Here is a 24320-nt window from a genome sequence, read left to right on the forward strand (position 1 = left end):
GGGGAATCTCGTAACACTTATAAGTATTAATCTTACTTTATTATTTTTTGATATAATTAGTATGTTAGAGAGAAAAATAATGAATATAATTCCATGTCAGTGACTCAAAATAATATTTGTGTTGGCTAGCAAGAGTTAATAATTAACTAGGGCTCATCAATCGATCAACATGTATTACACTCCCAAATTGCTTTGCGAGGGTGACAGAATAAAATAATATAATGAAAACTTTACACTTAGAAATGAAAATAAAAGGGAAGGTGAGACTGAAGTAACTAACCAAAAATATCCGAAAGACGCATTTGAAAAACAAATAAGATGATGGCCACGTCGAAGATGATGATTATTATTAATAATAATAGTTTTACGTCACAGTAAGGTGCCTAAATTTTATCTTACGGGAGCTCTTTTGCGTGCTGGTAAATCTATCGACACGAGCTTGAAGAATGTGAACAACGAATACCACCGGACTGAGCCGGGATCGACCTCACCAACTCGAAGTCAGACTGCCAGCGCTATACCATCTGAGCAACTCAACGCGGCGTACATAAAGGTTGGAGCTGCGTATATGGTAGTGAAAAGCCTAGTCAATACAGGGCTCAGTGGTGTCGTAAAAGTTGCGCCGAGTAAAAGATGCGCCGTGGTCATTAATCATTCTAGGATCTCATTAGCGAGATATCTTGTTTGGGAATTCCACAGGAACGTTTCGTGTTTCAGAATGTGACCGTGTCCACTACCTACTTACCCCTTGTCAGGGCTTTCAAAATATTATTTCTGATTTCTTCATCTTTATATCAGTATCATTGTTTGAAACAATTTCATTTGTCATTTATTAATCTTTTATACCCAGGGGAATGCGACAGTCCTCGCCAGAGCACACAATTTCCTTCCCTTGGCAGTAGCTATGGTTCATTCTTGACCCCTATCACTTCATAAGGGTTGCATGTCAGGGGAAACGTAGGGTGAGACAGTTTTTTCTCTTTTCAACGGTCATTCTTTATTCAACAAATTCGCTCATTTCATTTGCCATCCATTAATCATTGTCCGGAAAAGCACGACAGACCTCGAATTCGGCAGCTTTTTTTTTTTTTTTCCTTTAGTGGTATTTCATCCTTCATTCATTCTATTCCTGACCCTGTCGGTTAGCTACAAACAGGCTGTGGATATTCTTCATGAGACTGAAAAGCTGATTCCATGTTTCCACACTTGGTTTGTAAATAAAGTCAAACTACGTAGTTATACACATTCCAACCACTGATATAAATACGATGCAGGTCTTTTAAATGTGCAAGAAACCAACATTGATAGAGTGAATAACATTTTATATATATTAACTAGCAATTAACCGCGCCTTCGCTCGCGTGGATTTTGTAATTTGAACAAAGTAATCGTTCCTCGGCATTGTACTAAGACATTACCGGTATCTGAAAATTAATAAAGTATAAAATCTCACCCAAAAATTGAGTTTCATTTACCCCAGAAATTCTTTGTAAACCATGTTTGTGGTAATACCTTTTGGGGCTAATACGACCGTGCGGCATACAACTGTACATGCGAAAAACAGTCTTCTCTTAAGTCGAAAAAATAAATACATGTTTCTTTATGTTTAAAGGAGATTCCAAATACCTATTCCCACATTTGTAACAACTTCAGTTTTGAGATATACAAAAGTGTCCCCATAGAAATAATTCAACCCCTCGATCCGTCCTTCGCCCACTCCCACCCCAATCTAAGTGTATTTTCCGAAAATGAAATTCGTGTTTCTTTATTTTTAAAGGAGGTTCCAAATACCAATTTTTGACGCCTGTAACACCTTCAGTTTTTATGATATAAGTATCCTCATAAAAAATAATTCAACTATTTTTCACTTCTTTTCACCCCCCGTTAAGTGGCTTCTCCGAAAACAAAAAGGTGCATGTTCCCGTATTTTTAAGGTTTCTCAAAATAGTTTCTTGTCCCTAACATGTTAATTTTTTGACACATAATGTAAATATACCGGTACTCATTTAAAAAATTTTACCCGCTTTTCCAATTCTTTACAGCCCCTTAACTGGATTATCCGAAAACCAAAAAGTACGTGTTTCATAATGTTTAAGGAGATTCCAAATACCAGTTTTCATGTCTGTACGTGTGTAACACCTCCAGTTTTTGAGATAAATGTATACTCATGAAAATAATTCAACTTCTTCTTCTTCTTCTTCTTCTTTCCTCCTCTCTCCGCCTTAAGTGTACTTCCCGAAAACAAAAAAAGTACTTATTTTGAAATTGAAGATACCAACTTTCACGTCTGTATCAGCTTCAGTTTTTAAGATAAAGCATCCTCGTAAATATATTTCAACTCCTTATTTACTTATTTTCAAATCCACACCCCTTATGTGGATTTTCCGAGTAAAACACATGCGTGCTTCTGTATTTTTAAAGGAAATTCCAAATACTAATTTTCACGTCTGTAACATCTTCAGTTTTGAGATATAAGAATCCTCATAAAAGTACTTCAACTCCTTTTTCACCCCCCCCCCCGGACCCTTCCTACCCGTTGATTCCCCCCTCCGAAAAAGTGCGTGTTTATTTTTAAAGAAGATTCCAAATACCGGTTTACACGTATTTAGCATCTTTAGTTCTTGAGATATAAGTATCCTCATACAAATAATTCAACTGATTTTTCAATTCATTCACCCCCCTTAAGTGGATTCTCCGAAGACACAAGAACACGTGTTTCTTTACTTTGAAAGAAGATTCCAAATACAGTACAAATGTTCATGCCTCTAACATCTTCAGTTTTTGAGATATAAGTATTCTCATGAAATGAATTCAACTCTTTTTTCACCCCTCACCCCAGTCCGTGAGGTTGATTTCCCCCCCCCCCTCCAAAAATGCCTGTTTTTTTATTTTTAAAGGAGATTCCAAATACAAATTTCCACGTGTGTAACCTGAAGTTTTTGAGATAGAAGTTTCTCCATAAAAATAATTACATTTTTTCACTTCCTTTCACCCTCCCTCCCCCCCCCCCTTAAGTCAGTTTTCCGAAAACCAAAAATACCCGTTTTTTATTTATAAAGGAGATTCCAAATGCTAATTATCACGACTGTAACATCTTCAGTTTTGAGAGTTGATTCTCCTCCTCCCCCCCCCCCCCACCAAAAAAATTAAGAGAGATTCCAAACACTAATTTTCGCGTCTGTAACATCTTTAGTTTTTGAGATATAAGTATCGTCATGAAAGGAATTCAACTCATTTTTCACCCCCCCCCCCCCCCCACACACCGTTAAGTTGGTTTCTCCCACCCAAAAAATGCGTGTTTATTTCTAAAGGTGACTCCAAATACCAATATCCACGTCTTATAACCTTCAGTTTTTATATATAAGTTTCTCCAGACAAAAGAATTCAATTTTTTCACTTCCTTTCACACTCCCCACTCAAATGAATTTTTCGAAATCAAACAGTACCCGTTTCTTTAAAATAGCTTCCAAATACCAATTATCACGACTGTAACTTCTTCAGTTTTTGAGATATACAGTATGTATCCTCGTAAAAGGAATTCACCTCCGTTTTCACCCCCAACACAATGATCCCCCCCCCCCCGCAAAATGCGTGTTTCTTTATTTTTAAAGGAGATACTAAATACCAGTTTTCACGTTTGTAACATCTTTAGATTATTGGTATAAATATTCTCATACAAATAATTCAACTAATTTTTCAATTCTTCCACCCCCTCCCCCCCGTCAAGGTTTTTTCCGAAAACCAAAGAATACGTGTTTCCTTATTTTTAAAGGAGATTCCAAACACCAAAGTTCAGGTCTGCAACAACTTACATTATTCAGATATACTGTATTTTTAAAAATTCACTCCCTTTTTTCCACTTCCTCTTAAGTGGATTTTCCGAAAAAATTATGTTTCATTACTTTTACAGGAAATTATAAATACCAGTATTCAAATCTGCAATATGTTATGTATCTGAGATAATTTACAGATATAGTCTTTTTTAAATTCACCCCGTTTGTTACTCCTGTTCACCCCCTATTCGTCGGATTATCCAAGAACACAAAAATACTTGTTTATTTTCAAAGGATATTCCAAATACCAGTTTTCACGTCTGTAACATCTTAACTTTTTAAGATATAAGTCTCCTTATAGAAAGTGATCAACCCCTTTTCCCCATTTTTTCATCCCCCTTAATGGGATTTTTGGAAAACAAATATACGTGTTTCTTTATTTTTAAAGGAGATTCCAAATACCAATTTTTACGTCTGTAAACTTTCAAGTTTTTGAGATAGAGATATCCTCATTTTAAAAATTCACCCCTTTTTCGCCCCCCTCAGCGACGAAATATCCAAAAATCCTCCCTTAGTGAGCACCTACACCCTAATATAAATGTATCCCAAAAATTTCATTTCTTTATGTCCAGAAGTTTTGGCTCGACGATGATGAATCATTCAGTCAGTCAGTCAGTCAGTCCGTCAGGACATGATATTTTATACAGAGAGATTTCAAAATCTCGTTTTCGTTGAAGTTGAAAATAAGTCCCTGCGATGCAGCGCAGGTAGCAGTTGCTTAAGACAGCTGTCAAACCACTTCAACTCTCGCCGGGGATTCTCCACGGTTCAACTTTTACTCGGCGCAACTTTAACAGAACCGGCTCAGTGGCTCAAACGGTTAAGGCGCTTGTTTTCTGAGGCCAAGATGGCTCATTTCAGTGATATCTGAAGGTACTCAAAAATATCAGCCCCGCATCGGTAGATTTACTGGTACATAAAATAACTCCTGCGGGACAAAATTTACGGCACCGCGCTTCTCATAAAACGGTAAAAGTAGTTACTGCGACGTAAAAGAAAAAGTAGTTGTATGAAAATTAAACCACTAATGCCCAAATTATTTTTATCTTGTTCTAAAGAGGCATTTATGAAAAATATTTAAAAGTTTTAAGATACATTATCTATTAGGAATTCCAACTTCTTCTTTCCTACTTTTAAAATCTTCACTCAACCATATTCGTCTTCTAATGTCATTCCAAGCCATCTCTCCGCTGACATCTCGAAACATACCGCTTAGTCGAGCAGCTCCTCTCCTTACCCCGAAGACTCCCCAGCCCAAAATTTGCAACAATTTCGTAACACTGCTCTTTTGTCGGTTATCACCCAGGACAGAACGGATCGTGTAGCTTTCCTTTGGAAAGTGTAGATTCACCGTTATATTACAGTGCGAAATTACTTTACGAGACTGTTCTGCGTGTCTAATTTTATGTTTACATTCCATAGGTCCAGCGACCTTCATCTTAATCTGCCTGCTTCCTGCATGAAGCGACAACCCTGAGTAGCAATATCACGGGACCTTGAGCATTTCCATGTGTAGCACAGCACGCCAGTTACGGCTGACAGAACCCTCGCACTACTTGCCTCTACCCAAACTGATCATTAACTGAAATATGTTGTTTTGCAGTGAAAGTACACGTAGACAGTTGACCTAAAATTTACACAGATCACGCGATTAGAAAGTCCTAGGTTCACAATTAACACGTTTGCGACGGCATAAACCAACGGGGGGTCACAAACGTCGTTCTCAGACGTTGTCATGTATCGCTGGTGGTAAAAGGCTTCAGAATGATTGGTAGACACTTTATTCTCAGTGGATTTACAGGGATTTAAATTTTCATCATACTTCTCCAGGAGGAGTTATAGTGTATGTATGACCCATTGGCCTCACCGACGCGGCAATAACAGGGGAAGTACGACGACAAAAAGTAGCTCCCGAGACCATGGAGAATGTTATGACTAGGGCCCGGATATTTTAATGTATTAAAATATGACTTTAAAGCAGACCCTACACGATCAATAAAACTGTCAGTACCGAAAAGTATTGACAGTAATACTGATCGCGTGTGGACTGGAATGATGGAATGAAGGCCAGTACTGAAGCAGATCCGGATTTCCTGATCTGCGAGCGTCAGTACTGTAGAGTGGTGGGGATACTGACAGTTATACTGACCGTGTGAGTGCGCTTGTCATTATTTCTGTCAGTATCAACGGAGCAGCGTTGGACGACAAATGTGTTTCTCACCAAGGCCAAGCAGAGGTGCTTGTGGAACCGTCAAGTAGGCCTATTGCAAAAGTTTATCGAGCGATATGAAACGCTGCCAGAATAAACATAACACAATACTTTACATGTTTCCACAACTGCTGTACTGATGGAAACTGGTGACATTTTAGCGGAAAACTTTAAATCTTCAAAATTTATACCAGTTGTAAGATACCCCACTGTCACCGCTAATCTCTCTGCCACCGATAAACAGCACCGCATGTTTGTATTTTGCCTTATTACAAAAGCTCTACCATTCGTAGTAATTTCGCAAAAGTACCCTCACGCATTCGGAGATAGTTCTGATAATCTTCTGCTTCGGTATATTGTGTTTCCCTCAACACTTCATATGAGAATACTCTTCTCTTTTCCTAAGCCAATCTTTAACCCATCCTTTACGTTTAAAACTGCGTTTCGTGTAGTACTAATATGATAGCTACAAAATGCCCGTCTTTTACGATCCATTTTGATAGAATACCGTAATTGCATGTTATAAATCTCATTCCGTAGTGACGGTTATTGACTTTATTTGTTAAGTGAGAATGCCGCAATGGTAAGCTAGTGCACTGGTACTGACCAAAATATTGACAGTAATAATGATCGTGTAAGGTCGCTACAATATTGATGCGTACTGTCAGTATTATTGACTCAGTATTACTGATCAGTATTACTGACCGTGTAGGGTCTGCTTAAAGCTTTTGGTCACGTTTTTGAAATCTTGAAAATCTTGCCGCTGTTTAAATCAACATCATATTGAAAATATACTGTTAAAGTCTAGAACATTCAATAATAATAAATCTATATATTAAAAAAATTGATGAAAACTAAAGTCGGTCAGTACGGCCATTCTATCCGGTCGATTTCCTTCATTCTTTTTTTTTAACTGAAAGGTATTCATGCACAGATTTGTCATCAGGTACTATAAATCACTTAACTTCCGCCTTCCTCAAATTGTTTGACTTTTTCAATTTTTTTTGTCTCTTTGAAGCAATCAGATGTTTCGTTCTAATTAAGGTACAGAGTTCGTTTTGACCTAAGAACACTCAGTGGATCAAGCTCTTTCATTTCAGCTCTTAACTATTCAAATTGGTTGATTCTGAGGAAGGTTATGAGTGCACATTCAGTTTGACGTCTCATTTCTTCAACATTTTTTTTTTTCATTGAAGCAATCATATCTTTCGTTCTAACTGAGGCACGCAGTTCGTTTTAGTCTAAAGACACTCAGTGGATCAAGTGCTTTCTTTTGATGTAATAACTACTTAAATTGGTAGATTTTGAGAAAAGTTGTGAGTACATTTGTCTCCATGACGAAGATCTTTGAAGGACTTTTTAACAGTTCGACGCGTAGTGTTGTTCCAAGGAACGTTTAATTCAATTTCTTTGTGTGATGTATTTTCAAGTGTTTTGTTCACATAATATTGCATTCTATTACCAAAGCAGATCATGTGCTTTATTTCATTAACTCGAAACTTTGCAAATACATGCGTGAGGATAGTAACGAACAACACCATACTTTGTACATTGCGGGCGGAGCCAGCGGGAAACTGCTAGTAAGTAATAATATTAATTTCATTATTATATTTTGAATGTATTTAATTACTCAATCCAGAGGTAACTCTCGACTCTGCACAGAATGAAATAAATCTCACATTCTGATGGGCGTTCAGAAATAATTACAATAGAAAATTACAAGTTTTCAAATAGCAACGATCTTCTATTTTCACGCAACATTGACTTGTAACGGGAAAAAGACCGCTCAGCCTCGCAGGATGTCATGGGAGCATATTTGAAATACGTCAAATCATTAGAGTTCAATTGAGGCTTGCTATTCTGTCACTTTATAGGAATCTGTCTCTTTCTATACAGCTTAACGTCCTAATTCACATAAATATATATTTCTAAGAAAGATAACTGTAAGAAATTATAGACAACAATTAGGAGATGTGAAAAATCCGTCCTTGAGATGACTGCGAGCAGGTATGCGAAATGGAATAAAAAGATAAAAATATGATAAAAACACGAAAATTCGGGGGTGGGGGGGGAATATGACCATAATATGAAAAATTAACGGAAAATGACAAAAACGTTAAAAGAGCCAAAATATGAGTTTATTTGTCCCGTGAATATTGCATAATTTTAGTCACTGTAAATAAAATCATGCTTAACTTGTATTCTCCATGGAAGTAATATAAAGAAATAAAATATGACATGACATAAACATCCGGGCCCTAATTATGATGAATGTACACATTTATGCAGTCTTACCAACTGTATTATTGATTCTTTTCTCTTTTGCCGCCTTCCCCACACGGGTGAGAATTTCCTAACTGTCTGACTATCTTTTTAAACATATAAAACTGCATTTAACTTGAAAAATCTGAATATTTGCATTTAAAATGGAAATTATGAAAATTAACATTCATTATATAAAATACACACTCGTCGAACCTTGTACTCACACTTACTTGTTACCTGCTTACTTACACATACGTTATTTGAAGGGCGCCAGCTGTCACTCAGTACAGCAATAATAGAATGAGATTCTTGACCATCTCTAGGGTGTGGGGTAATAAGCTTACTTTTGACAACATACCATATAAGTTCTGGGAAAAGGAGATTGGCGTTCGGTTTCCCCATTAATTTTGAGGTTAAGATATTTTACTGTCAATGAAATGAAACTATGAATTCGTTTGATAGAACAATATATATTCTTTAAATAATATATCAAAAAATAGTGAGTCTTGTTGCGATAAAACAGATGAGAATATGAAATTATGACATTGCAACTGAAAGAAACTAGGCATGAATTTGAATTCTTCTTGACCGGACATTTAACAATTTATACGAAATATTTCCCTCACTGATTCACTTGACTGTACCTTCAACACTTTGAGTGTAATTACGACGTAATCCATTGCTCTGGTGTTTACTGTAGATGTGTCACGCCTAACTTGGTGATACATCCTTGTGACTGCTTCTTCTCCATATCATCTGACTTCTTTGTAAGTCAATATGGTATGACCTCTTGGCAGGTCCAGGGTTGCCCTCTCTGACTTCATGGTAAGCCCTTGCGTCCGTGTCTTCCACTAAGTGACGGACCAACCATTTGGTCTCACTCTCTCAATGACCAATAATGGCTCACTGAGTCTTCACCATCTCTCGTTCACACTGGTTGACTGACCAACTAAGGCCTCTTGATCTAGTAGACTTCTTCACTGTACTGCATCCGTATAACTAATGACTGACGCTACAATAAGCACTCACCTTATATAGACGTTGGTTGACACAGGTACGTAATCTCCAAAAATAACAATGACATACTCCCACCTACGCGACAGATATTACATACAGTGGTGAAATAGCCCGGAGGCGGCTAACTCCATGAGCGCATATCTAAATAAATACAATGCCGTAGCCATAGCGCGGCGATGACTTAGCAGAATCTCCACTAATCCTGCACAATGTCCCAACGTCACATCCAATCTCTGATATATACAACAATTCTCACTGTACAGGTATTGAGTGTTATTGTACACATACGTATATATGCATACATCTAAGTACAATCTTGCAAGCAACAGGCAATTGCAAAATCGAATTGAATAAAACGGATAATTACAATAATAGTAACAATATCACAGATAACATAATAATAATACTGACATAATAATAATAATAATGATAATAATAATAATAATAATAATAATAATAATAATAATAATAATAATACAGATAAAATCATAAAAATACAGATATCATCTTGTAACGGGATTTGAACCGTTACACCGGTCACTGTGGTCCTATTTCACGGTCGGATACCCTTCCTGACGTCAGCCCTATGTGGAGGGACGTATTAACTATTGCGTGTTTGTGTGGTAGTTGGTAGTATGTTGTGTTTATAGGAACATGATTGTGTTGGAAAAAGCACTAACACCCAAATAGAGCGAGCTAGTTACATGGTTTGGGTCACGTAGCTGAGAACTTGCAGCCGGGAGATAGTGGATTCGAACCCCGCTGTCAGCAGCCCTGAAGAAAGTTTTGCATATATTCTCATTTTCACACAAGGTAAACCCAGCATTTGCCTGGTGTGAAAATGGGAAACAACGGAAAATCATCTTCAAGCCTCCAGAATGCAAGCTCTGGCAGCAACAGGGTCGTAATCAAGTGGCCAACTCACTCTGTGAAGCTCCTTTCCCTATGAGTATTATTAGAATGGCTGATAATCATTTCGTTTTACCACTGCTACTGAAGGAAGAATGTCGATACCCGGTCAAGGCAAGGAAGGACAATGACGGTCGCCAGTGATGAAAGTCAAACAGTATGGCTGATGATGTAGTCTCTCCTTTACCGGACAGTTTTCCCGATCATTTTTCCCAAAAACTCTTTTTTCCAAATGACAAATATTGTTTTCCCACAGTAACTTTCCCACGACTTCCTTTCCCAAAACAGATTCTTAATGCCAATAATCCGTCAGTATTTGTATCACATCATGCCTCTTTTGCCAACAAGTGGTTAACACTGGAATCATAGCCATAGAAATGTGATCAAGTTGAAATGTAAATAAGCATGGACATACTAAGTGTGTATTTAAATATAAAATCTATATCATTTCGACTTTTATGCTAAAAATGTGTATGCCTTGCTACGACATCGTCATTTATACATTTATGATATTACTTAGACGCTAAAAATGTAATCGTGCTGATATCTCGTCGGTACAGCGTTCGCGCCTACTGAACTCCAGTTGGCAGATTCGCTCCAGGCTCAGTCCTGTAATATTTAATGGTGCTCAGTTACATCAGCCTGGTTTGGTAGATTTACTGGCACGTAGCAGCACCTCAGCGTCTCCAAAAACCGTAATTGTATTAGTAGGACGTAAAACCAATAACATTATTATTCAAATTTAAAGTTATCACTGGACTTTGCCAGTTGCTGAGGTTTTGGCATCCTTGGAATGCCCTTTAGAACACATACCAGCGGACCTTCGTCAAATAGGAGAATATTTCAAGTAAACATACACCTCTGGGAGGCCTCGAAGAGGAACAGGATACCGACGTCCCGTGTCACCTAGTTGTCCGCCCGAAAGAAGGAAACTCATCACAGTCCAAATAATATTTCCAAGGGATTTCCTATCCAAAGCCTACTTAGCAAGCGTTTAATAGAATTTCAAAAAGAACGGAGTGATACTGAGACTGCGATTGTGCAGTTACCTCTCGGAGAAACAATAAAATCCCAACCTAAAAAGAAGTGGATTCGACTTCAGGACAGAATAACATCGGTTGTGCTTGAATGCAGTATACAGAGTGTCCCAAAAAGCACCGACAACGCTTAGTATGTTGTGCGGGCAGGCAAACAGATCCGTTTTCAAGAAGGAACCCATAACCAGAACGCACAGCTTGGACGCTGTAACGCATCGAAGTGTGACATGGGTGTGTGTTCCACATGTCGTCAATAGCACATCGGGCTCATTACAAACAGGGTTCAAACCGTGTACCTCCTACGTCATTGCAGAGCCGACATCGGTCCTGCTGAGCCTCATGCACATGAATCGATCCGTGCGGTTGTCTGTAAAGTTTTCAATCGCTCCATGGACTCGAGCAATAAAGTCCTCCGCTGACGTTACAGGAGTGTCATACACCATACTCTTCATACTACCTGCGTGCAGTTGTCCGGCTTCTCCTAGTGGTCTCTCAATGGCCGCGAACGTGGAGTGATGTGGGGTACGTCTGTTTGGAAAACGTTCCGCATACAATCTTGCAGCAGTTCTATCATTGCAGTCCACTTTGCCGTATGCAAGCACCATGTCGGTCATTATCGCAGCTCTGACCTGGTACAGTACATATCGCACTGCTGTTATCAACGTTACTGCAGTGGCAGACTACGGTACACAAGTAAAGCAGTAGGATGCGCACCAATGGCTGTGTGGAGGAATGTAGCGCATGCGCAGGAATGTTATTAGGTTGAAGTCATCCATCCACAGTACGTAAATGGATAAAGGGTTGCATACCTTCCGCATTAAAACTGCAAATCGGAACAAACTGTCACAACCGTTCTCAGACTTCAACTTTCTCCAGCGCCCAAACCGTGCATTTCCGGACAGGGGCTCCTTCCTGCAAACCGATCAGTCCGCCATCCCGCACAACATACTAAGCCTTGTCGGTGTTGTTTGGGGGCAGCCTGTATAAATAAATAAAATTGATTTATGATTGTATGAGATCATTTGGGCTTAATTTTACCCTGTAAATTATCGACACTATTGTAATAATGCTTGCACATAAAATTTTGTGTACTATAAAACATGTAATGATTTCAAATTAATAATGTCCTTACTGGGAACAAAATATATTGTGAGGAAAATTTAAACTGGAAGGAAAGTAACTGGGGGAGAAAGTAGTTGAGAAAATTTGTTTTAAGAAATTGGGAAAAGTGTCAGTGAATCAATCTCCTTGACTACGTGACACTCGATATCTTCAGACCATCTAGATAGGCAGTTCTCGTCTTGGTAAGCTATATTGTTTGGTGGGTTGTATGTGCCACGGATTTCCTTTTTCCTTGAAAGGTGGGAACATTTAGGCTTCTTAAACCACACAAATGTAATACCGTAAAGGTCTAACAGCAATAGAATTCAACAAGATATGGTGCTGTAATAGTTTATCATTCTCATTTGACATTCAACCAGGAGAGGATGGAAGAGACTGGTGGACAACAAGTAAACGGAAGCAATTCTAGACTGAGCTAGCACCTTCTGTTTACCATGCGCAATTAACAAGGGGTGAGACCCTTAGAGCTATTCACTTTTGTGACACTTTCAAGAATCAGCTAGGAAGAAATGGCAGAAGGTGACCTCGATGATTTCAGGACTGATTCTGTAATTCATTGAAACTTGCGGTTGGTCCTGTAGCAATGTTGAAATATTCATTCTTCATGTGTTAAATTATAGCTTAAGTAAACTCGTGTCCTCGTCATGAGATGATGCAGCTCTATTCAAGCACCCCCGCAATGGAGGTACCACTTTGATCTCATACCAGCACTCCTGCCATTCTTAAATCTCTGGCAGTACTGGAAATCGAACTCAAATCCCGAGGACGGCAGCCAATAGCGCTAACCGTTATGCTACGGAGGCGGACACAGCTCGAGTAGCCACACGATATCAAAGGGAGATATTGGAAAAGGCTCGGTTTGAATAAGAAATCCATTCAAAGAAAGACCGACACATAGTGGAGAAATCTCCGCAAGGTTGTATTTGTGCTAACCAGAAATAAATACGATTTCAGTACGTTGTTATCTTGAAATTGTTTGGTTTGCATATCGCTTGAAAAAGGCTCAAGACAAGAAGTGGGATGACCTTTGTAAACAGCGTCTCATTATGAAAATAAACATTGATACTGTTATCACTTCTCTAACCCCCGTTATGGTCAACCACCTACTGCGCAATTACGATGTAGATGATAAAGTAAGGGTGGACATGCCCCTGAGTTTGACAACTGCCAAAGAAATTTGTAATCCTATTATATCACCTATGCTTATTCCAATTAGTAATATCTACACAGAAATTTTCAAATTCGAAATCGAAATTTTTATACCTACGAGGGTCATCCATTAAGTACAGATAATTGTCTAAAAATTTAAAAAAATTAAAAACAGGAATTTGCCTGTACACAAAGTGAGAGGAGAGGAGTAAATTCTTCATTTAAGTGGATTGGAAAATTGCGGTCAACAGTACAATGTGTTTAGTTTAGTGTGTGTGAATACTGATATAAATCCATGCTTTTCAGTGTCGACTTGGTAATAACAGTGAGTTTTGGAAGAAGTTTCCTTTTACCCGACATGATTTTTAAGATAAACAAAATATTAAGACATACGGGCTCAAATAACAGACGTTATTAAACTCAGAATGCAAACAGCAAGGCCATCACCGTACAGTCTCTGAAGGCTTCCACTATACATAGCCTCTGTACTTAGTTGTACTGAGTGGCTACCAAGCCAGACCACCACTGTCCTCAGGAATTACCCTGGCACTCTTTACTGACGGACTAAATGAACCCCAGGGCCATGTGCTTCTCCGGAATTTCTCGTTTCAATTTTTTCGACTTCCTGATGGGAAATAGAACCTACGACCTTTTGGGTGAATTGAACATGCCTTTGTCATGACGTAGCCTCTAAAATATAGCCTTCTACATACAGGCCACTTAGTCTCTTGTAGCAGTAGAGGCTTCCATTATTCATAACTAGGGATCGGAAGTTTATGATCTAAAGAAGTACAAAATATCAAGCAAAAGCATTTTAGGGATAGCTAGGAAGTATTAGAGTATTACTAATATTAAACGTGCCAGAAAGTGATTAGCAATAATACAGCAGACACAATTAATCACACAAACTGACCGAGCTACAGTAGGTACGTTAAAAGTACTCTCACTCTGTTTTCCTATTTTTAAAAACCAAAAAATGTATTAGCATGTTTTTTAGTATTTGTCGGAGTACATTCGCACAGCTCGTCCTTTGTTCGGAATCATGTCCTTTAAAGCTGCTACTTGTTTCTGTAAAAGAAAGAAAAATACATCCACCTCAGTATTATGAAATCCTGTATTCCGAATCCTTTGTTTGAAACTCGATGGAGATAACATGTACCTACCTTCTTAAAAACGACTTTTCAGTTTTTAAAAAATGCATAAAATATCACGACGTATGACATATCAATACAATGAGAAAAATATGACCAAATCCATAAACATGGCCAAAATATGCATTTATATGTCACACAAAATTGCTTTAAAAGGGTACAGTGAACCATCATTGTTATTTTTCAGATTTCGGGTAAAATGACCTCAGGAAAATAATATAACTTTTCCTTAACATCCGAACCTTATTCATAACCTATCGGCAGCCCTGAAGATGGTTTTCCGTGGTTTCCAATTTTTACACGAGGAAAAAGCTGGGGCTATTCCTTAATTAAGGCCACGGTCACTTCCTTCCCACTCCTAGCCCTTTCCTATCCATCGTCGCCGTAAGACCAACCTCTGTTTGTGCGACGTAAAGCAAATATATATAGTCATAACTTCGGCGCAAAATGAGATATAGTGGTTTCCTCTATGCTAGCCCGCCTTCGTCCCCAGGAATTAGCTTCGTCTTCATGTTTGATGTAGGCTGGCTAAACCTCAGGGCTATGCGCCTCTCCAGAAGAAGAAATATTGTTCCTAAATGTTTCAGCTTTCCTGCGGGGAATCAAACACATCCTCCTAGGTGAACCGAGCACGTTTTCGTGACCTCTACTAGGGAGCCCCTCAAACACAGAGTTATATGTTTCATTCAGTCAAGTCTACAGCCTCCGATTCTCAAATTGCAATAAAGAAAATAGCACTAGAGAAATATATGCCAGAGTTAAATATAGATCATCTTCTTTCTACTAATTATTTTGGGGTCAGCACTGCATGTAGATTCGATCCAGTTTGACGGAAGAATACCTTTCCATACACCAACCCTACGTGGAGGCATATCCACTATTCCGTGTATTGCGGTGGTTGGTAGTGGGATGTGATATAATGTGTGCATATTGTGCCATTTCACATTTCTTTATATGGACTGATCGGAACAAAAATGGAGTTCAAGTTACTAAAACGTCAATGTTAAAACATCAAGCGTCAATACGAACTGGAATGATAATCTTCTCATCAGGCATTTACTGAAGAAACCGTACATAGAAGGAGGTGGAAAAAGAATGACGAATGCAGATTATTTGAAGCTATTATTAAAATGAAGATTTTCTTCTGCATTCATCTTTCAACTGACCTACGGGAAGCAAGTCGCAGTCGACTACGGGAAGAGAATTCATTTCATCGGGAGTAAACGGCGAAGATTGACAGGAATTTTAATTCGCGGCAACACGCAATAACGTTAGCTGCATAAGTTAAATCGCTGCGCGAAATTAAACTACCTGTGAAAATAGATATCAAGATTACTACATTGATACGTCACAGCAGTCCTTAGACGACATATATTTGGCCGATACTGCCTATTTCAAACAGCTGAGAGGTTATCCAGCTGACAAGAACATTTAAAACAAGGAAACATAGAGAAATCATTTTTGCATTCTAGTCAAGAGAAATAGATACTACCTATCCCAGCTTATTTGAGACAACCTTACTGAAATAAATTGTCCCAGAGCAATACGTAGATATTGTAGGCATATTGAAACAGATATCAACCAGAAGATGACGACATTGAATAAAATGTTTTGTTATTCTGTTCCAAATGCACAAGCCTCCACCATGATGCTGTAAAAGGAGAAGGCGATACTACTCTGATGATGGCAGCGCGATGCGATATTGACAGTCCAGGATGACCAGGAATCTGCTGAGAGGAACAAATATGTACCCAGATGCTTAAAAGAGAACCATGAGCGATGTCCGCATATCCAACGACCAGATGCGAGACGGCAGCAGAACACCATAAGCAAAGTTAAGTCCTCTATAAGTCGTAATTGTAAGTAAGATTTTTTCTTTTTGTGGCTATGTGTTGTCATAATTTAAGACAGTGTGAGTATGTGCGTAAGTGGTTATCAAAGTGAGGTTACAGGATGTAGGTATTCTTCTACCCTTAATGTCAATTCCACATGTAGGCGCAGTCAGCCAGTGATAACCGTTCGTAATGTTGTCAATGCGATGTGAGAGAAGGTAATTCGTATTTCGCTCGTTGTCAGTGAAGTGCACAGAGTGTGAAATAGAAATCAATTACACATGTGTGGTAATTTTATCAGGCTAATATGATAAGAGATCGTATATAGGAAATGTTTACGGTAAAGATATGAAATAGTTCATCTTAGAATAATGATACGTTTTCGACACTATGACAGTAAGAATAATTTTGTAATATGAGGAGATTGTGATACATATACGTCGAGATTAATGAAATAATGTGTTTATTGTGTAATGAAATGTTTTTACGTAAAGTATGGAATGATGGTTGATGAATAAGAGTAATGATATAGGATGGTGATGTTTAGTGATGGTGATATTTACTATTCTTCGAGAGGTTGGTCATAGTAGTCTTATTTGAGATGATGTTGCTTCCAATTTATGCATTCTGAGGTAGATATTGAAATCGTGCTACTTTCAATCGATGACTTTTACCCAAAGTGTATTCGGGGTAGCTTAGAATACGATCTCAGCACTATTAGAGCAGTGTTATTATAAATATTAAGGGTCATCAAACGAGCTATGATCTGAGCGATGATAATAATTTAGCCTTCACTGAAATATTTCTAATGATTCTACAGAACTTTCTCACATGATAAGCTAATTTCAGATTGTATTTAGACACTCTGACATATCACTGGTGACTTAGTTACATATATGAGGAATATTAGTTGAAGACAGAGTCTTCTGACAAGATAGATTTTCTACTTGTGGTATGTTTTGGTAGAAATATAGCAAGATACGTTCACTAATGCAACTTTAGCTAAAATACGCACTTGAATTAATTGATAACCTTGAAATAAGATAATAATTTCTTGGAATTTGCCACATATGTCATATGATTATGCTATTTTAAGATAAATTTCGACTTAAAGCGGAGATAGCTTTGCTTATACTGAGATAAAACACCAAGAAACAAGAAGCTTGTATACCATGAAACCTTATGTTAACTATCTGATGGTGTAAGAAAGATAAGAACGATTTTCCATGTTATTTTCAGTTGTGTATGGACACAAAACGTTAAGTGCAGCCCAAGATAACGTTTTTCGTTAATCGAGTATGAGTTAAATAATAGCTGACAGAACTTTTGAGTTAATTTATGGAGCAATTTCGTTCAAGAGCAAGTGATTCCAACTCTTAAGGAATATTTACCAAATATTTTAAACTGCGTTCTACATTCTCATAGACGACCTCAATCTGAAATGACGTACATAGTAATTGATGTAATTTTCTTTTCATTTTAACTTGTTAGATGCATCTAATGTTTTCGTTATCATTTAGTATGTTTCTTAATCATTTGATACTCTAATTTTTAGCTAATTTTCCAAATGCTACTTAATATTTTACGTAATTATCAAATAATTTCATCTGGCCAATAATTTAATAGACTGATATAATCATGGCCTAGGACTTTATTACTTGTTATTAATTTCACGACTTAACTTTTCTTTCATTTCAGTTTGATAGTACTAGACTATTGTACTTCAAATTAAAGGTCGATAGAGATCGAGATCATTTTCAAGCGATTTTGACTAGATAAAAAGGAATCCTATGAATACGACGAGGTACATTACTCAGAGTTACATGATTTAATGAAGGATTAGGGAAACATTTTTTTCATTCTCTGAACTGAGTGGTCAATAAATGATGTATTATGAAACCTCATAATTCTTTTAATGTATTTCTGAGATAGTTATTAGTTGTAAGACTGTATTTTTTTTCCTGCGATTTCTCTGGTTATATATGTGGAATCTAACTAATAACGTATAGGAGACGTCCTTCGACGTAATTTAGGATTTACCACGAATTAACCGGCGCACTTTCTCTAGCGGAACTCATAGCCCATAACTTTGAACAACGAGTACCATTTACAATTAGAGCTAGTCTGGATCTTATGCGTCCTTACCTGGACGCGGGAACGGCGCAATATGAAGGTGTGTTTTAAGACGAGCATATATCCATTCCCCGATCCAGAGGAATTAAAATGATGCGGAGAAAATTCCGTGGCCCGACCGAGAATCAACCCAGGATTCTTGTAATCGAAGGCCACTACACTGATTATTCAGCCAATGAGTGTTAAGTATGTATACAGTTACTAAGTGTACACTTTCAACATGCTTGAATATCCTCGTCGAAGGAACTGGGTCGTTCCTCCTCATGACAGGCACTTTAAGAAAATATTTGACTTACTGAGTAACAGGTGACATTATTAGAGTAATACAAAGATCCCTGGTGACTAAAATGGAAGAGAGCAGGACGTATAATAATTTTAGCAGCTGTTTACCTAGTAACATTACGGAATAGCTTGTGTATACGTACGGAGTTTTGTAACAGTGGCACTCACAGTTATCTTGAAAGATTAATTTATACTAAAATTATCAAGTGCTTTTTTGTACTTTTCGAAACTGAAAAATTAAATGGGTCAATTCTGTAGGACTGCTGGGTATTTACATCGCGCAATTACAGAACAAACATCAATAAAGGATCCTTTACTTCCGAAATTAATATATGCAATAGGGAAATACTACTGTACATCTCTGTCTGATACAACTTAATATTGTAATTTGTCCAACTTATCCCATTTGTAGGCGCTTGACCCACAATGAATTCGGAGAAATAATGAAGAACTCTCCATGCTTCTGAACTACGAGACGGTGTTTCATTTTTATGATTCCTTATGTCCGCATGAAAATAAAAACACAGGTATTCAAATTAAAACAAAAATCAAATGTGCAACACATACCATATTTGTTCAGTGGTGTGGCTGCAAGTTAAGAAAATGAACTGGAGAAATTATAGTACAACACTGATTTTGGCAAAGAATTGACCATAGTAGACCTGATGTGATGCAGAAGAAAACCTGCTGTGCTTCCTAATCGACTACCCATCTTGCGAACTGAGAGGACGAATTTCAGCAGTGCTAAGTATCGTGATCTCATGACGATGATTCCATGAATAGCAGAGTACTGACCATACTTCATGCGGTTACGTGCCAGATGCGACCGTGTCGGATGCGACCCGGCCATTATCGTGCCAATAGCGACCGAGCGGATATGCATCGTGCCGCATGCGACCCATCAATCACTTACAATTGATCTGCATTAAGGGCTGTCACCAAGTGGCAGATTGCTTATAAGTAGCTAACTTGGTCTTTTCTAAAATAAAGGTCTGACACCGTTGTTAGTAGGTTCGAGTGCCGTTGGTCGAAAAAAATATATATATAATAATGTTGCTGGCTTTACATCCCAGTAACTACTTTTATGGTTTAAGGAGACGCCGAGGTGCAGGAATTTAGTCCCGCAGAACTGATTTTACGTGCCAGTAAATCCACCGACACAAAGCTGACGTATTTGAGCACGTTCAAATACCACCGGACTGAGCCAGGATCGAACCTGCCAAGTTGGAGTCGGAAGACTAGCATCTCAACCGTCGGAGCCACTTAGCCTGGATGAAAAAAAAATCACCATCAGAATGTTCGCCGGCAGGGTAGGAAAGTTGGTGGTAGACAGTTTCTAATCACTAGATTGCACGCCAAAAGCCTGGATTCAAATTCAAACCTTTTCGCAGTGTTCAAATGGAGTGAGGGGATATGATGCCATTGATGGTGATTCGGCCGTCGGATGGCGACGTAAAGCATTGAGCAGAACCCTTGGTATTATTCGAGAGGAGTAGACTACGCGCCGAAACCGGGTTTCATCTCTCCCTACTTCATTATCATAATCCCACATCCAGACGCGCAGGCCGCCCAAGGGTATCAGATAGACAGACACGTCCTCGGACACTCATGGTACTAATAGGACACGATAAGTAAGTAGCCCTAAGTCGTAAATAATTTCAGAGAATTAGGATCTTTTTTTATTGCTAGTGGTATTACGTCGCACCGACACAGACAGGTCTTAAGGCGACGATGGGATAGGAGATGGCTAGGAATGGGAAGGAAGCGGCCTTGGTCTTAATTAAAGTACAGCCCCAGCATTTGCCTGGTGTGAAAATGGGAAACCATCTTCAGGGCTGCCAACAGTGGGATTCGAACCCACTATCTCCCGGATGCAAGCTCAGGGCCGCGCGCCTCTAACCGCATGGCCAACTCGCCCGGTGGGGAAAAGACGTAAATGCATCACCATGTTTCGTGTTGTAAAACGAGTTTCCCCCAGAAGTGTTATGTAAAGTAGGAGCAGTAGCTGCTTATAGGTGCTATTTTTTTGCTAGTTGCTTTACGTCGCACCGACACAGATGGGTCTTATGGCGACGATGGGACAGGGAAGGGCTAGGAGTGGGAGGGAAGCGGCCGTGGCCTTAATTAAGGTACAGCCCCAGCATTTGCCTTGTGTGACAATGGGGAAACCACAGAAAACCATCTTGAGGGCTGCCGACAGTGGGGTTCGAACCTACTATCTCCCGAATACTGGATACCGGCCGCACTTAAGCGACTGCAGCTATCGAGCTCGGTATTGAAATGGCATTGCACTTCGTTTAGCTTACCTTATCTTGGGTGATGACACAACTTATCAAATGACAATTTGCTTTTCAACGCCGGTCGCATCCGGCACGGTTACAGATTATGCGGTCGCTAGTGGCACGGGTCGCATGCGGCACGGTCGCATCTGGCACGCCACCCTTCATGCAGCTCCCTCGTGGAGATAATGAGCCAGATCATCCTGATTCTCAATTATTTAGCAGACGATAAGTAGGATTATGTTGACGTCTATAATATTGTGTGAATAATGGTGAGCCTAATGACGTTTCGGTGTTTCCTTAATTATGGTAAAATTTCTATTCAGTATTTACCTGGAACAAGAAACCATCCAAATTTATATCTGCAATAATTGTACGCTTACTTATAATTTTGACTTTTTATTGTTGTTAATTACATTTACTTGTGTTTTAGTTACTTTTAAATGTTTCACAGGTGTGTTAATGTAATAGAAAGCTATTTATTTGGGATCATTCCCTGGAGTTACGTTCATATGACTCGGAGCAAAATGCAACATAAAATAAAATTCCCTTGGAGCCAAATAATCGTAAGTCCCTTTTCTCAATATTTTGACATTAAAAAAGCTATAATGACAAACAAAGCTGAACAACATCATAAAGCATGTCAATCAAAAGTTTTAAAAAATCCAACCAATCCTTTTAGAGATATTGATGGAAATGTCCGCAGAATGTTGTTTTCTCGCCCTCCTGCAAAGTTAGTTGTTTGGCGCTTACGTCTGTTTGGCTTTGGCTACAGAATTGGAGTATTACTTTCTGAATTTTATGGAGGTAATGAGCATCTCTTGGTGCTTATCAAACAGACTACAAGGCCCCCTGATAGCTAACTTAGTGACGGATAGTTTCATTTTATTGATGCACGTACACAGCTTGTGATATCGTGGTCAATAGCTCTGGTGTTTCATGTCTGCCGTGTCGAAAGCCAAGCCAAGTAATACAGCTCCAGATCATCTATTTGGGAAGCACTCGCCTTAATATCCCACCGAGTGAGCTGGCTGTCTGTCTTTTCTGTATAGACTATGTAACTGTCATCTTAAAATCGGGAGATGCTAGGTTCAAGAGCCTTTGCAAGACCGAGTATGAAAACCATAAGTTATACAGTAGTCTGACGCCCGGCTATATCGGCAAACCACCAAACACATCCGTGAAGCAGTATTGTACACTAACACCGAATGCGAAAGATTCGGCCGAGTTTATGTTCAGTCCTTTCTGTCTGTCAAGTCTGTCCCTACAGGTAATTACTTTGTTTGTCGCACAACAACAACAACAACAACAACAACAACAACAACAGCAACAACGGCGACGTCATACGGTATAGTGTTTATTTTGTTTCAATTCATATTACGAGTGAACAAATAATTTTATTTCAATTATTATGCACTAGTCGATAATTAATATGTCGGCTCTTTGACTCAATGTTCAGCGTATTAGCTTTCAGTTCAAAGGGTTCTGGGTTCGATTCCTGGCCGGGACAGAGATTTTGAAAATTCCACCAGTTCAGGTACTAGGGGTTTGTCCTAACACACATGTTCATTTAGACACAATGCATCAGTACCAACCACCGAGCAAGTTGGCCGTGCGGTTAGGGACGCACAGCTGTGAGCTAGCATTCGGGAGATAGTAGGTTCGAACTCCACCGTCGGCAACCCTGAATATGGTTTTCCGTTGTTTCGCATTTTCACACCAGGCAAATGCTGGGGCTGTATAAGGGCTACGGCCGCTTCCTTTCCACTCCTAGTCCTTTTCCATCCCATCGTCGTCATAAGACCTGTGTCAATGCGACGTAAAGAAACTCGTAAGAAACGTACCAACCACCACAGAAACGCGCAATAGTAAATACAGCTTGACACAAATTGTTGGTGTGAAGAAGGACATCCGGACGTAAAACAGTGCAAAGTTCATAAGAAGAGTCGGCCACTAGAAATTGGGCAGAAACCAGGTAAATGAGGAGTTAGGAGTTTCCTTTTCACAGAGTCAATAATTAACATAACTATTTAGTTCTCACAGTGAGAACAAGAAGTGCATTTTTTAAGTCGTTTAGGAGAAGAATAACCCCTTGCTATCTTAGAGTAACGAGGAGTTATTTAATGTGCCAGTAAATCTACTGACACAAGGTGCTTTACGTCACACCGACACAGATAAGTCTTATGATGACGATGGGATAGGAAAGGGCTAAGAGTGGGAAGTAAGCGGCCGTGGCCTTAATTAAAGGACAGTCCCAAGTCTGCCAACAGTGGGGTTTAAATCTACTATTTCCCGAATGCAAGCTCACAGCTGCGCGCCCCTAACCGCTCAGTCTATTGACACGAGACTAACGCATTTGAGCATCTTCAAATACCACCGGACTGAGACGAAATCGAACCCGCCGACATAAACTCAGAAGGCCAGCGCTCTACAGACTGAACTACCCAGCCCGGCGCACAGGTTTCAATCCATTTTTGTGACGTAAGAGATTTTTCTAAAACAATATCTATGCTTTTAGATTCGTCATATTTAGCTATAGACCTCTTGGTTATTTCGCCTAAAATGCGATATTTCTTTCGTCTCTTCGATTCTGCGAGTTCTCTAGACCTATCTAAGGCATTTGATAGGGCAGATCATGGGAGACTACTGGCAACAATGAGTGCAACTGGACTAGACAAAAGAGTGACTGAATTGGTGGCTATATTCCTAGAAAATAGATCTGAGAGAATTAGAGCAGGCGAACCTTTATCTGAGCCTGTAATAATTAGGAGGGGAATTCCTCAAGGCAGTATTATTGGACATTTAGGTTTACATAAATATCTAAATGATATGTGTAAAGAAGTGGAATCAGAGATGAGGCTTTTTGTGAATGATGTTATTCTGTACAGAGTAATAAATAAGTTATAAGATTGTGAGCAACTGCAACGTGACGTTGATAATGTTGTGAGATGGACAGTAGGCAATGGTATTATGATAAATGGGGTTAAAAGTCAGGTTGCGATTTTCACAAAGAGGAAAAGTCATCTCAATTTTAATTACTGCGTTGATGGGGTGAAAGTTCCTTTTGGAGATCATTGTAAGTAGCTAGCTGTTAATATAAGG

The 24320-nt window shown here is 38.9% G+C and overlaps 2 protein-coding genes across 3 annotated transcripts in view; one reads left to right on the top strand and one right to left on the bottom strand.

Annotated features, from left to right (window-relative positions):
* The window catches only part of LOC136866603 (synaptotagmin-5), a 147959-nt gene that overhangs the window by 112786 nt on the left and 10853 nt on the right, over window positions 1-24320 (bottom strand). The gene's annotated exons all lie outside the window — the stretch shown is intronic.
* The window catches only part of LOC136870294 (uncharacterized), a 124960-nt gene continuing 115779 nt past the window's right edge, over window positions 15140-24320 (top strand). The window contains exons 1-2 of the mRNA XM_068227129.1: window positions 15140-15211; window positions 22489-22566. Coding sequence (XP_068083230.1) covers window positions 15140-15211; window positions 22489-22566 — 150 coding nt within the window. The remainder of the gene's footprint in view (window positions 15212-22488; window positions 22567-24320) is intronic.

The sequence above is a fragment of the Anabrus simplex genome, chromosome 1 (assembly GCF_040414725.1).
Source record: "Anabrus simplex isolate iqAnaSimp1 chromosome 1, ASM4041472v1, whole genome shotgun sequence".
Classification (NCBI taxonomy): domain Eukaryota; kingdom Metazoa; phylum Arthropoda; class Insecta; order Orthoptera; family Tettigoniidae; genus Anabrus; species Anabrus simplex.